Below are 14,215 nucleotides of genomic sequence, written 5' to 3'. Positions count from 1 at the left end.
GCGCTCGCGACAGATGTTCCCAGTGGCTCATTGGGTCGTGGATCTCTTAAGGTGGTCCGCGGGAGACGGCCCGGGCGCCGCCGCGGCGACGCGGCGGCCGCGGAGCGCTGAGAGTTAATTCCCACGCACTCCACGCGGCGTGGTTTGTGTTGTGTCTGGTCTCACACGCGCACAGGCGTCGAACGTGTCGACGATGGGGTTTGCATGGACGCCTCCGCGGCCACGATTTTGGGAGCACGCCGTACAACCCACCTCGTTCAAAGTCAAACATTTAGACGGACGCATTTGATGTTTTTTTGAAATATAATTTATTTGTCGTTCCCTGTTATAAAAAAACATGGCTTAGGATGTGACAAAACTCCCTCTGCATTTACCGACATCTACTTTGTGTAACATCAGCTTGGAGCAATAACTGTTGGCCAATCTGCGCCCCTGTTGAAATATGGCCCAAATGACATACATTCAACAGTGACAAGAAACACTGTATATTGTTATTATTGCGGTACATTCTATATTTCAATAGGCCACTTGTGATACTCAGACGACCCATCAGAATGGGATTGATCAAAATGTCATTAAAGTCGTTTTCCTTTCCCTTCTTTCTCCTCCACGGACCAGCACTAGAATTGTCCCCTCCTCGCTAAAAGTTTTCATTTGGCCTCTCGCATGCAGTCTTTAACAGAAAATGTAAATGATGTCATAATTTGTAGGATTCCGTCTGGCTGTCTTGAGTTTTTGCTGATGTTTCACATTGCGATGTAAACAAGGATACACGGTAAATGTTTCTGAGGGTTTGTGGGCGGCTAGATTCAGTCAATCAGATTTTCCCAGGATCCTCCTTCAGGGTGACTGTTCTGTTGAAGATGAGCTGCGCAAAGAAATGTCTCCATTACTCATAGGTCATACTCATATTAAATGACAAGGAGCTTTAGCTCAACATACATCTTAAAGATAACAAGAGTATTGATTATTTATTAATAGAGGTAACATCAGTACTGTTTTTTATGTACCAAGAAGGAATCTGAATCCTACTCTACCTTGTCCGCTGTGCTGTCAGGATCCACAGAGAAGTACCCCACTCTCTCAAACTGGAATCTGTCGTGGACTTTAGCCCCCATGACAGAGCTGTCCATCAAGGCACCGTTTATCACATGCAAGGAACTCTGAAGGATGGAAAACAAAAATATTAACATACACATACCAGTTTATGGAGGAAATTCTCTTCCATTTCCCCCTCCATGGCAGAGAGATACTCACAGGGTTGATGTCGCTCAGGAAGCCTCCAGGCACTTCTGATGAATCCTCTGGATTTTTGTGCAGGAATCTTACAAAGAAAGCAAGAGGTGTCTGTCAATAGCCCACGCTGATGCACTGCCGATGTATAGGCAGCATTTTTCATGCGACTTACAGTCTCTCGTAGAGGCGCACTTCACACTGCAGCGGCTTGCTGACCCAGTGGATGAAGGCCTTGGGTTTCTCTTTCGTTTCGGCTGAAGTGCAGCAGCTCACCTCCAGCTCAACCACTTTACCCTGAGCGTTCTAGGAGACAAGGGTATCTTCAGAAAGTTTCAAGAGAAATGGTACAGCCCGCAACAGAATCAAAGACGCCCTTCATTATGCCCTATACAAAGAACCGGCAGTGAAGAACAGATACAAAAGTATGCCCTTTCCTGTATTTAACAATAAAAAAATACAGGAGGAAGTCAAAATAGATGCTTTTATTTCATAAAGATGGAGTTTTACCTTGATGACCTTTTGCACAGAGATGACATACCCAGCATGCCTCAGGCCTACTGGCTGTTCTGGGGTCAAGCGCTTGTAGCCCTTTTCCATTGCCTACAAGGAAGTGGGAAAGGTTACCTTCCAGCCAAAAACCTAAAGTGACACACTATATAGATATCCTTAATTAATATGTTGGGGTTTTTTTTCTGACCTCTCGGAAGTCACTCTGCTCAATGAAGATGATGTTTGTAAATGGAACAACATGGCTGCCCCTGGCTTCATTTGCGGGGAAATCTGGAACTTGGACATCCGACTGAAAAAGAGTCAAGTTTCACCCCTGTGGTTGAATATCAGGTAACAGTGCTTTATTTGAATATATACCAAAAGCACTACAGTTTTAAGTATTTGGGCAGCACAGATGTTACCACAAGGCCACTGCTTTGTTGCACCATTACATTGACATTTGTATGTACTGCACAAACCTTTGAGTTGGAAGGGAAGTTGGTGATGGTCACTTTGAGGGGTTCCATCACAGCCATAGCTCGAGGTGCAGTGTCATTCAGCACATCTCTGACACAGGCCTCCAAAAGGTGGGGCTCCATTGTGGCCTGTGCAACAGTGACTCCCACCTGAAAAAATCCAATACGATAACACCATATTACAAAAACCCATTTACTTGTCAACATTGCATCCATTTATTCACGCTGTTCTCTGTCATTCCTGTATACCCTTGCACAAAAGTTGTTGATGGCCTCTGGCGGAAAACCTCTCCTTCGCAGTGCAGTTAGAGTGAAGAGACGAGGATCATCCCAGTCTCTGAAATCAGAAAGTTTGTTTAAATTCCTGAGATCTAGTATTCTCAGAATTTTACAAACATTCATAAGGTATTATTTTTTAACACCTGAAATGAAGTCAAAATAGCTTTGCATGGATGCGTAATAATCCCTTTATAGATTGTTTAGATTTCACTATGCTCCTCATCCTCACCAAAGAGTGTGCATGTTTGTTTGTTATCACACATCCAGAAAATAAAACATTTGCAAATGTTGTTGCAGGAAATTTGTGATGGTATTGGTTATATTTCTGTGGGCTTTGTGTTTAATGGTTAAAATATGTTGAGGCTGTATGTAGAAAAGAGAATCCAAACTATGTAATTTGAATAATTGATAAGTCAAATCCTTGTTTGTTTTTCTGTTGACACGCTACATACAGCATGTTCCATGTTGTCTTTTGCATATTTAAATTCCTCATGTTAATTGTGAACTCTATAATGCTAGTGTGGGTGTCTTTGGTGTCAATCCATGGAAACTGCTTGATCTAAATTAAAGACCTCTTACCTCACGACTCCCATCTCTACCAGTTTGATGATTTTCCTCTTTGACACAACTGTGTAGGTGAGGTTCAAGCGTCCATATTCCCACTGCACGGGGCAGTATACATCCAAAGCATTGCAAAGCCAGAAATATGACGAGCGCCTGAAGGACAGTCCAATATGAAAATACTGAGTCAACAAAAGATGGAACATCAACAACCAACCAAAGTTAGTTGGCCTTGATAGAATCAGCGGAAATATCTGGATAAATTAAAGTAACATTTGTATTACCTTGCTTGAAACTCTTTGGTACAGAGTGAGTGGGTGATGTTCTCAATGGAGTCACACAGACAATGGGTGTAATCATAGGTTGGGTAGATGCACCTGTAAATAAGTAAAAGAGGAATGAACAAAAAGTACTTTGGGATTTTTTTTAAATATATATTTAAATCAAAGGGTCTACATGCCTCAAGAAAGAAAAACCTGTTTGGTGCACAAGCAACAATTGATCTTTTAAGTACCATTCATCCCCCGTCCGATGATGGGCTGTGTATTTAATGCGGTAGGCAACTGGGTCCAGCTTCCCGTCTTCCATGACCATCTTCATCCTGAGCGTCACCTCGCCCTCCGCAAACAGTCCCTTTTTCATCCTCTCAAACAAGACCAGTGACTCCTCAATGGGACGGTCCCGCCATGGCGATGGGGGGGCATTATGGCCCTTTAGTTCCTCCCCCCTCTGGTGGCACACGTAGGCATGACCCCTGAAAGCGGACCAAAGGATTAACACGTTGCACGTGCGCTTGTTTTTACTGTATACATCGATCTAGCCAGTACTCCACCCACCTGCGAATGAGATCCATAGCAAGGTCATAGAGTTTCTGGAAGTTGTCTGATGCATGGGTGATCTTGTAGGGTTTGTAGCCTGCGTGACAGTGGGTTAATAAACACTAGAGCTTTAACAGTATCTACTGCATAACCCACATTTCTCACAAGACTCCGCAACCGGACTCACCGAGCCACTCCACCATGTCCTTAATGGCAGTGAAGTACTTCTCCTCCTCCTTCTCTGGGTTTGTGTCATCATACCTGAGGAAGCAAATCCCATTGTTGGCCTGCAACAGGAGACAGGTGACATTACAGAAAAGAAGGGATAGAGTGCATTTGATGTTCCATGTTGCAAAAAATGAGAGCGACACCAGTACCTTTGCATAACCAAAATTGAAGTTGATGGCTTTGGCATGCCCAATATGGAGAATACCGTTGGGCTCAGGAGGAAAGCGAGTGCGTATCTAAAATAAATTACAAAAAAAAGGAAGGGAAGGGTACCTGTTTGTTATTCACTTTTTTCAAAAGTGAATAACAAACAGGTCATTGTTTAGGTGTTCCAAATGTTTTTCCTTTCGTAATAATTGGTGTTTTACCTGTCCACCAGTAATTTCCATGTGCTTTTTAAGCAGATTCATGGTGTTGGGTGTAACCACATAGCCCTCAGTTGTATAGTTTTCTCCTGCAAAAACAAGGCAATGGTCAGAGGTTAACAGATCACTTCCAGTCCCATGGAGAAAGGTGTACAACATAGAGATGCCAATAACTGAATCAATTGTCAGGAGCTCAATTCTCACCTGTTTTATGGAACTTCAAAGCCTCTCCTCTCAGTTGCTCCATTAGCGATGGCCCGTCAGAATGAACCTCAGCTATACAAACACGAGATGTTGGTAAAATTGACCAACTTAAACACGCTTGTGCAAACAATGACAATCAAGTTCAAGTTCAAATTCAAGAGATTATTTGTCACATACATACACATACGGTCGTACATCATTTATCTTTGGTGAAAACTGGGACCCACCATTTACTGCTACCTCCTCTTTCTTCACCTTTGCATCATTCTCAAGTGCTTTGGCTTTTTGAGGCTGCATGAAAAACTTAGAGATTACCCAATGACAAGCAAAGCATTTAATCTCAGAGTGATTAGTAATCTGTGGCGACTTGCCTTAGGTTTCTTTTCTAGATCACCCTCTGTCTTCGGGCCCAATAGATGTAGAACCTGTGAGCGCAAACTAGTTAGAAAGTTGTACACAGGCCACATAGCCCTAGAAAAGAACAATAAGCGCATTGGGCTTTTAATGCTACGGGTAAATGTCCATCTCTAAAACCCACCTGCAGATCAACCTCATTTTTGATGATCTTTCCATCAGCCCACTTAAGCCCATTGCGTGCTTCTCCTAAAAGGGGCACAAAGCTCTGTGAGACACATGCACATTTCGCAACATGGACGTACTTGAAACAAATAACGTGCATTTAAATAAGTGTGACATCATACCCATGATCAGCCCCATGTTATAGCGGTACCGCTCCTTCAACAGCTGCTCCTTGTGTTTGTTGATCACCTTTTCCACCTGAAAGAATTGCACCGTCATTAACATACCATGATAATGTCTTCAATTTGTAATGGCTGAAGTGGCTTTTGAAAAGGGCTGGTTTTTGAGAATTGGGAGAAACTTTCTCTCTTATCGATGTTGATTTAAAAAGCTATGAGACAAGTCAATTTCAAAGAATGGCGTCACTTAATGCAGGGAGCTGTTGTGCGTTGGATGGCAGAGCGTAAGAAATCACAACTGAGGGTCCACTCTTGTGTAAGTAGCCTTATAACCCCGTAATGATTTTTACAGTCAGAATCAAATCACTGAATGGAATCTACTTTTAAGCTCATGTACGTACTGCTTCTTCAATTTGCTCTGGTGTTATGACCACCCCTACTCCGCATGCGTCCTCAAATTCCTTCTGGTTGATTTGATCCTGAGGACAGTTCTTCAGAAAGTCCAAAGCAGCTGAAATAAATAAAATAAAACAGAACCCAGGACATTAGGTGAAAAAGTACTGTATGTGAATGTATGTTGTAACAACGTCACATTCTGCACAGGACAAGCCCTATCCTGTCTGTGGCATTAGTCTCAGTCTGTATATATGACTTGAACTGCAAGATACTACCCGACGCGTCACTTAGCTTAATACACTTTTACATGGTTAGTAGTATTGCATCACTTAAAATCTTTAAGAGTTTTAAAGTCCAAGTGAAGTTAAAATGCACTTTTGTTTCTGCTCTGTTTATCATCTCAGCTGTGTAGTTATTATGGTCTTAATTGTTATGAAATATATTTCATCTTCATTTAATCTTTCTGCCCCAGTCAATTGGCATTTTCCAGTAGGCACGGACTTTGGTTCCGGTTAATTGTTTGGGTACTAACGACCTTATTGGTTAAATATCCGGTTAAATATACCATTGAGATAATTTTATTTCCACGTTTCCACAAATCTCACCAGGTAAGTGCCAGAGAGCTAGGTTTGGTGGCCAATAAAAACTGGTAATGATTGCCTGGATTACCTGTAAGCTGTAGTTCTGTGGATATCTTTCGCTGGGCAATGTGCTCTGAGAGAAACGTCAGACGTTTGGTGTCTCTGAGTCGAGACGCCAAGCTGTACAGCAACGTCCCCATGGCTTTGTCCACCCCCGAAGCGCCACAGATACCATGGACCTGTTGTAATCAGGCAGCGCGAAATAGCGCACCATTTGGTCAAAAGATACAAAATTGTCTAACTGATTCCTAAAACGTAATGCAATTAGTGAATAGAATAATATAAATAAAATAAAATAAGACTCAAAAACATAATACAAAGCGGGGGTACAAAATAGAAGGATAGTTATGTATATGTGATAGGCTATTTGTATAGACAGATATGTGCAGTAAAGTGCATGTGAATAAAGTGAGTATGGATATATATATATATATATATATATATATATATATATATATATACATACATATATATACACATATATACAGTACAGTATACAACAGTACAACACAGCAATACAGTAACACCGAACAGAACAGCAATACTGTATGCAGTAACCCAGTGCAGTGATACACATTGGTGTTGATAATGTATGTTAGGCTACAAGTACTAGGATTACTGTTGATACATCGAATACGATCCTGTATTCGAGCCATTTAATACAGATGTACAGTTTGACAAATATAATAACAAAGTTCCCTCTGGCTTCGATGAGCCAGAAGTAAAAATGAAGTTTTGTACAGTTAGGCGTTTCATTTATACTCAAAATGATTCAAAAACGACAAGCAGTTTTTATTATTAATTATTATTATTATTATTATTACTAGTAGTGGTAGTAGTAGTAGTATGAAGTAGTATTATGACCAGTATTTCCGGTATAAAATTGTAATTGTTTTGGGGAAAACCACTTTTTTGGAACCGGTCTGGAATGGTTTTGGGACCAGCCTCAGAATGAAGGGTTTGACACGGGATTATTTACGACCTAAACGGTACGAAACCGAAGGTGTAGATCTATTATTATGGGCTGTCCTCGGGCGAATAAAGGCTTTTCACCGTGGTACTCGAGCATATAGGTTTACTGGACTGATCTTAGCCCATTAGTCGTGTCCTCCCCCTAAAAAAAAATAAAATAAACATTGGACAGAGGGGGGGAATGTCATTTGTATCTACTGTCGACTCTCGTCTTACCTGCGCGATTGCATCCTTGAGGACGGACGACAGCGCTTGGTTTTTCAACGTCTCTTTTGCTTTTTGTTCACTGAGTCCGATGGAAGTGAAAAGTGTCACCGCGTCCGCCATTTCCACGCGAGTCCACGCACTCGGGCGCCGGGCAGACTGGAGCCGGGCACGCAGCAAGGGAGCGGAGCTTCCGGGGGGCAGGAGGCGGAAGGAGGGGTGACTTCCGGTAGCCACAAACGCAAAAAAAAAAAAAGGGGTGGGGGTGGGGGCGTGGAAATATGGACCAATAAAAGACGTTTACGAAAAGCACCAACCAATTGAGAATTGCCTCGCTTGGAGTTACCGCCTACTTTGAACCGAGGGGGCCAATCACCAGATGTGTTGACATCAGCGGAGGCGGGGCTTTGTAAAACCCACGTAATGTTGCGTCAGATTGGGGGAGGCGGAATCGTTTAAGAAAAAATATATATACGTATAATTTAGCAATCTGTGCGTAGATGATTTTAAGATGGAATAAAAACACAACAACAACCGTCCCCGTCAATTAAAAAAAAAAAAAAAGGTACTAAATGAAAATAACTCGTTGTAAAATGTTGGTTGTCCACCAGTGTAGCCTGAGAAAAAAACGCCGGGGATGTTTTTAATGTCCCTCCAATATTGGGCTGGATGTTGTGACTTACGAGGGACCAGGCGACGCTCCGAGAACAATAACGATAGTGACGTTCGAACCAGTCCGATCCGCGGCTGAATAGAAGTATCTATAACATATACTGCAGTTTAGCCGCGAGCCATCCCATCATGGCCGGACACGCAGTGTTTCCCGCCGGCGCAGCAGTGTGGAGGTCTCTGGCTTGCACCAGGTCACAGCTCAGGTTGGACCTCACCTTGGGCTGTGGACAAACCTTCCGGTAGGTTTGTCATGTTCCTCTCTGATTTTTCCCTATTTATTACTCTTTAATATACTACTACTACTACTACTACTACTACTACTACTACCGTGCAGAAACAACTTTTGTTTTGTGGCACTGCTGCCTCACAGCAAGAAGGTCCTGGGTTCAGTTCCCCCCAGTTAGAGAGGGGCCTTTCTGTGTGGAGTTTGCATGTGCTCACATGGGGTTTCCTCCATGTAACATCAGTAAGGACCCCCACCAGTCTGCCACCAGTCTGCCACCAGTCTGCCACCAGTCTGCCACCAGTCTGCCACCAGTCTGCCACCAGTCTGCCACCAGTCTGCCCAGCGATGGACATATGGAACCAGGTCCCCGGGCGCGTCACTGAATGCTGCCCACTGCTCCTGGCTGCCCCCCTATAGGAAGGACAAGCCAGGATGGGTCAAATGCAGAGGAGCCATTTCACCGACCACCATCCAGTGTGTGTGTGTGTGTGTGTGTGTGTGTGTGTGTGTGTGTGTGTGTGTGTGTGTGTGTGTGTGTGTGCGCGCGCGCGCGCGTGTTATAGTGGCGTGTCGTGTGACAAATAAAGATTCTTCTTTTCGTCTCTACTACTACTTCTACTACCACTACTGTTATGACTGCTATTACTACGACGACGACTACTACTGTCATTACCATTTTGTTATTTTCTTTTGTACAATTTTGTAAAGTCTGCTTCCATGCTGTTTGGTGTGTTTATGACAATACAAAACCTTGAATTTTCAGTGCACCCCTTGCTATTCATACTATCATTGCCTGTTAGTCCTGTGCTGTTACTACTATACTTGCACTTCACTTTATCACGCCTGCTACTTTCCATATGGCTCACAAGCCCACAAGTGCTACTCCCCGCTAGTTTCTGTTGGTTGTACATATATTTTATAATAATAATACTAAGTTTATTTATATAGTACTTATCATAAGACACAAGTAAAATAAAATAAAATAAATCATTAATTATATAGTACTTATCATAAGACACAAGTAAAATAAAATAAAATAAAATCATTAATTGATAAATAAATAAAGGGCAGCAAGTTAAGATCATTTAGGAAATCCATTAAAATAATAAGAAAAATAGCACAACATTTAAAGTCACTTGAATATGGATAGTTTTAAAAAATATATAGAATAAATACTATCAAATATAGTAAAAAACAGACATATAGATAGATTTTTTACCTTGCACTGTTCTGTGAACTTCTGCTGCTGTATTATGTGAATTTTAACAAAGTGTTATCGACGGCTATAAAGCAACCTTAACTGTGAATTAGTTTAGGAGTAAACTAGGGTATCACTAGAGTACTATTCCCTTTAGCCTTGAACTAACATGTTTTATCATCGCAGCTGGAGGGAGACTGCAGATGGCCACTGGACCGGAGTCATGGGCGGAAGGGTGTGGACCCTGACGCAGACAGACAAGACGCTGTGGTACTGTGTGTATAATAAGCAAGACAGGCCAAAAGAGGAGTGCAGCGAGGAACAAAAACCTACGGCTTCACGCCAGGAGAGGTGCGGGGTAAATGTGAAAGAGGAAGAGTCGTCAGTGGCCGTCACCTCCAGTCAAGACATAAAGGAGGAAGAACTTCTCAGGGATTACTTCCAATTAAGCGTAGACCTTGAGGACCTCTACAGGAAATGGGGATCTGCAGACCCGCACTTAAAGCGCATAGCCGGCATTTTTACTGGTACGTCTGCAAGGCCGAATATGTGTGCACACTGGCTGCATAGAATGAGTCATTGCATCAGTATATCACTGATGTAATCTCCATTCTTTTTCCCAGGTATCCGAATGCTCCGCCAGGACCCCACAGAGTGCCTATTTTCCTTCATCTGCACGTCCAACAACCATATTTCTCGTATTCAGGGCATGATTGAGAGGCTATGCCAGTCTCTTGGCACCCCACTGTGTCAGCTGGATGAAACCAGCTACTATGATTTTCCCTCCCTGGCTGCCCTCGCGGGTAATATATTTTTCTTGTTTTATTTGTTAATAATTTTGGAATTGTTTTCGTTTGTATTTGCTCATCTCTGTATCCCTGTGAGTGTATTGAGGGATACAGGATTCAGGGTTATTATATTTTTTGGATTCTTTCAAACATTTGGGAAAAGTTTCTCAACGCATTGGAGAGTTTGACTTTTCTATTTGTAATATTTGTTTTGGTGAAGGACAAACTATCTTTCTGCACTATTATCTTTCGTTCTTCATTTCATGTTTTTATTTATTTTAATTAAGAACGCGCATTGCTATAATTGATGTCCCACCTTGATCTCTGATTGCCAGACAGTAACATAGAGGCACACCTCAGGGATCTAGGTTTTGGATACAGGGCTCGGTTCCTGCAACAGAGCGCCAGGCAACTCCTGGAGAACCACGGGCCCCAGTGGCTCCAGAGCCTCCGGATGACACCGTATCCGCAGGCCCGCAATGCTCTGCGCTCCCTCCCTGGCGTGGGCACCAAGGTGCGAAGGGTTGAGTTAGTTAGTGTTTGAAACAATGAAATATGCAATAAATATAAAAAGCGAGTCATTTAGACGGAATGACTCAAAGTGCCCTCTTCATTTTGGTTCCCTTCAGGTGGCAGACTGTGTGTGCCTCATGGCCCTTGATAAGGCGGATGCTGTGCCTGTGGACACACACGTGTGGCAGATTGCTAAACGAGATTACCAATGCGCCGCTGGCGGTTCACAGAAGAGCCTCACAGACAAAGTCCACCAAGACATTGGTCTGAATCAGTGAATACCTTGGAGAAGTTAATGTTTACAATGTCCAGGCAAATTGCAGATTTTTAATTATGGCTGGCTCTTATCTCAAACTTTACATTATTTACATCTCAACATTCGTATTTTTCTATTTCTAAACAGGGAATTTTTTCAGACAGCTTTGGGGCCCTTATGCCGGCTGGGCACATTCGGTAGGTGTTACTCTTCATGATTGGTTGGTAAAAAATAAAAAATCCTGTCAAGTTTGAGGTGTTATAATGTCAGCCTGCGTGTGCAACTCTTTGTTTTAGGTGTTGTTCTGCGCTGACCTCAAGAAGTTTCAGAAGCTGAAAGAAATTCCCTCTCTGAAGGTTGAGGGAGTAAAGGAAGGGAAAATTGCCACCAAGAGGGCAAAAATTAAGACGGAAGAGAAGACACTTATGAAGGGTAAAGAACTTAAGTCACTAAGTCACAGGAGAGCAAAGATGTCTATAAAGAGTGAGGAAACAGTGTAAAGCGTCAGAAATGTCTCCGGAAAGATTTCTTTTGTCAGCACAAATTGCTTCAGGTTTTAATGCATAATTAGCCTCTATTATCCATTCCCCACAACACATTTTATGTGTGCCTATGCATATGGTCTCAAACTTGAAATCCCCCTGCCCCCAAATGAACAAGACACTATGTAAATAAGACGTCTCCGTCTATTTCTTTCTGTCTTTCCAGTGTTCATTTTGTCAACTGAATTTTAATTTGCTGCCATTGAACTATGTCAATAAATCATGCACAAGCTCTGATTGTGCACACCGCTGCATACACTCCAGTCAAACACACATATACACTGTGTGTGTGAGTGTGTGTGTGTGTGTGTGTGTGTATACCCCCACTCTATTATCTTTTTGAGTCTTGTTTTTTTTTAAATTTTATTTATTGTATTTATATGATTCTATTCACTCACTGCATTACGTTTTAGGGAATCAGGTAGTTTCAGTTAGTTGGCTCAGTAGGAACGAGGTAAGCTATTATGTTCGGTTTAGTAACTATTGTGCATAATCTCCAGGTGCGTTGTAAAGACATTTCACTGCATATATGTATGAAGGTATGTATATGTATGTGACGAAACAACCTCTTGAATCTTGAATATATATATATTTACCCTTTTCACTAGAGTAGTATCTTGGCAACAGTATACTCATGATGAAATCATGTTATGTAATGCCTTCCAACTTTCAACCAGGAATTATTTTCCCAATAAATGTCTCAACGCAAAGTTTTGTTGATTTAATTTAAATGAGGCGGGCATTTGGCGTGGAGGGCTTAGCCCCTCAATCCGGCCTGGTGTATATTGTGTTTATTGCCATATGTACCAACAGTGGCCTCTAGATGGGGACATGGATAGAGGTTGTAGAAAACTAGCAAATGTGCAGCATCATCTGATTCAATTGGTCAGATTCTCGTTTTTGTTTTGTTCTCAGAACAAAATGTAAAATCTGCCTAAATGAGTCACTTCCTTTGTGCCTCTCCTCCCTGTGCATGTTGGAATCTATGAACTTTTAATAACAGAGTGGTAATATTTTTACCTTGTGTGACACAAGCCCCTACATCAAAACAATAATTTTAAATAATAAATAAGTACGGCCTTCTGTGACTCAGGACAGTATTTTTCCCCCTCTTTCTTATAGTGTTTGATGGACTGAAATAGGCTGACGTTGAGGACAAAGCGCTAACCATACTCAACTAAATCTCTGTCTACAAATGGTTTTAAAAATAGAATACCATGGCTAGTTTTGCATGTAATTATATCTGTTTGTGTGTGTGTGTGTGTGTGTGTGTGTGTGTGTGTGTGTGTGTGTGTGTGTGTGTGTGTGTGTGTGTGTGTGTGTGTGTGTGTGTTTAGACACACATTTCCATGTACCTGTGCATGCGTGCATGCATGTAATCCTTCTATGAAGGGTTGTTTATTTGTGGTTGTGTGCAGCCATGTGTGTTAATGAAAATGTGAGTCAGCTTTCATGTTCGTTCCGGTGGAGAAGAAGAGAAGCTGGGGCCCAGCTTAAGGGCAGTGTGGGAAAGAAAGAGAAAGATGGGGGAGATAAAAAATATAGGTGCAAAAATGGGTCAAATCAAGAATTTGTTGTGGGAGGGAATTTAAAAGAAAAGCCTCTCGGTGGTATGCTTATTGTCATGCACACATGCACACAAAGACTGCAGATTACATAATAGAAGGGTTCCTGCTTGTGTACTGCCCTCTGAAGTATATTTCTGTTGAAAGGACATCCAGTCGGGGCCGGAAATATTGGCATCCTTGCATTTTCTTCACATACCACACTTTTTTTTTTTCCAGAGGATTGTTAAATAAAAATATATTTTGGCATCCACACATGTGTTTCTTTGGTTTGTTGAGGAACAACAACAAAAAAAAAAGCTGGAAAAAAACGGAAAGACTGAATCCAAGCTTATTGAACACAGAAATCCAAAAATGGCCTGGACAAGATTATTGGCACCTTTTTAGAAGTGGAAAGAAATAATTTGATTTCAAGCAGATGAATCGCCTTGAACTCACCTGAGGTGAGCCACACTGAGCATGGGGAAAAGAAAAAAGAGCAGACCTCTGTGGAGGTCAGACAGAAGATCGTAGCCAAGCATGGACAACCTCAAGGTTACAAGTTCATCTCCAGAAGAACTTTTAAGACCCGTGGTACCTCAGCCAACGTCCCTGTAAGAGGACACAAGAGAAAAGTTGACCGGAGATTGCGGAGAAAGGATCGGTGGAATGGCGGAGAAAGGACCTCGGACAACTGCAAAACAGCTTTAAGCTGACCTTCACACACAAGGTACAACCCTTCAACACGCACCAGCTGTCGACAACTCAGTGAAAGGGGGTTCAATGGTAAGAGACCCAGGAGGACCCAACTGCCGAGAGAGAGACACGAGATAGCTCGGCTGGAGTTTTCCAAAACACATCTGAACAAGCCAAAAAAATCCCCCTGAAAAAAATGTGTGGACAGATGAG

At 42.2% G+C, this 14,215-nt stretch overlaps 2 protein-coding genes across 2 annotated transcripts; one reads left to right on the top strand and one right to left on the bottom strand.

Annotated features, from left to right (window-relative positions):
- Positions 1 to 301: 301 nt before the first annotated feature.
- qars1 (glutaminyl-tRNA synthetase 1) lies at positions 302 to 7,731 on the bottom strand. Its single transcript, XM_080015094.1, has 23 exons — positions 7,580 to 7,731; positions 6,420 to 6,570; positions 5,756 to 5,865; positions 5,358 to 5,433; positions 5,195 to 5,259; positions 5,028 to 5,081; positions 4,884 to 4,947; positions 4,657 to 4,728; positions 4,456 to 4,541; positions 4,237 to 4,323; positions 4,047 to 4,146; positions 3,878 to 3,956; positions 3,556 to 3,795; positions 3,326 to 3,418; positions 3,060 to 3,197; positions 2,451 to 2,538; positions 2,205 to 2,351; positions 1,934 to 2,035; positions 1,744 to 1,836; positions 1,409 to 1,539; positions 1,258 to 1,324; positions 1,038 to 1,163; positions 302 to 868 (listed from the first exon to the last, which is right to left on the bottom strand). The coding sequence occupies exons 1-23, from the start codon at positions 7,688 to 7,690 to the stop codon at positions 818 to 820; spliced, it is 2,331 nt and encodes a 776-aa protein (XP_079871220.1). The 5' UTR covers positions 7,691 to 7,731; the 3' UTR covers positions 302 to 817.
- Positions 7,732 to 8,155: 424 nt separating this feature from the next.
- On the top strand, positions 8,156 to 12,922 carry ogg1 (8-oxoguanine DNA glycosylase). The gene is made up of 7 exons (XM_080015101.1): positions 8,156 to 8,478; positions 9,850 to 10,190; positions 10,287 to 10,466; positions 10,787 to 10,965; positions 11,081 to 11,228; positions 11,368 to 11,417; positions 11,517 to 12,922. Exons 1-7 carry the CDS (start codon positions 8,369 to 8,371, stop codon positions 11,718 to 11,720), a joined length of 1,212 nt encoding a protein of 403 aa, XP_079871227.1. The 5' UTR covers positions 8,156 to 8,368; the 3' UTR covers positions 11,721 to 12,922.
- The last annotated feature ends 1,293 nt before the right edge of the window (positions 12,923 to 14,215 follow it).

Source organism: Zeus faber (genome assembly GCF_960531495.2).
Source record: "Zeus faber genome assembly, chromosome: 15".
Taxonomy (NCBI): Eukaryota; Metazoa; Chordata; class Actinopteri; order Zeiformes; family Zeidae; genus Zeus; species Zeus faber.
The sequence above is the reverse complement of the archived record's forward strand: the minus strand, read 5'-3'. Positions and strand labels throughout refer to the sequence as shown.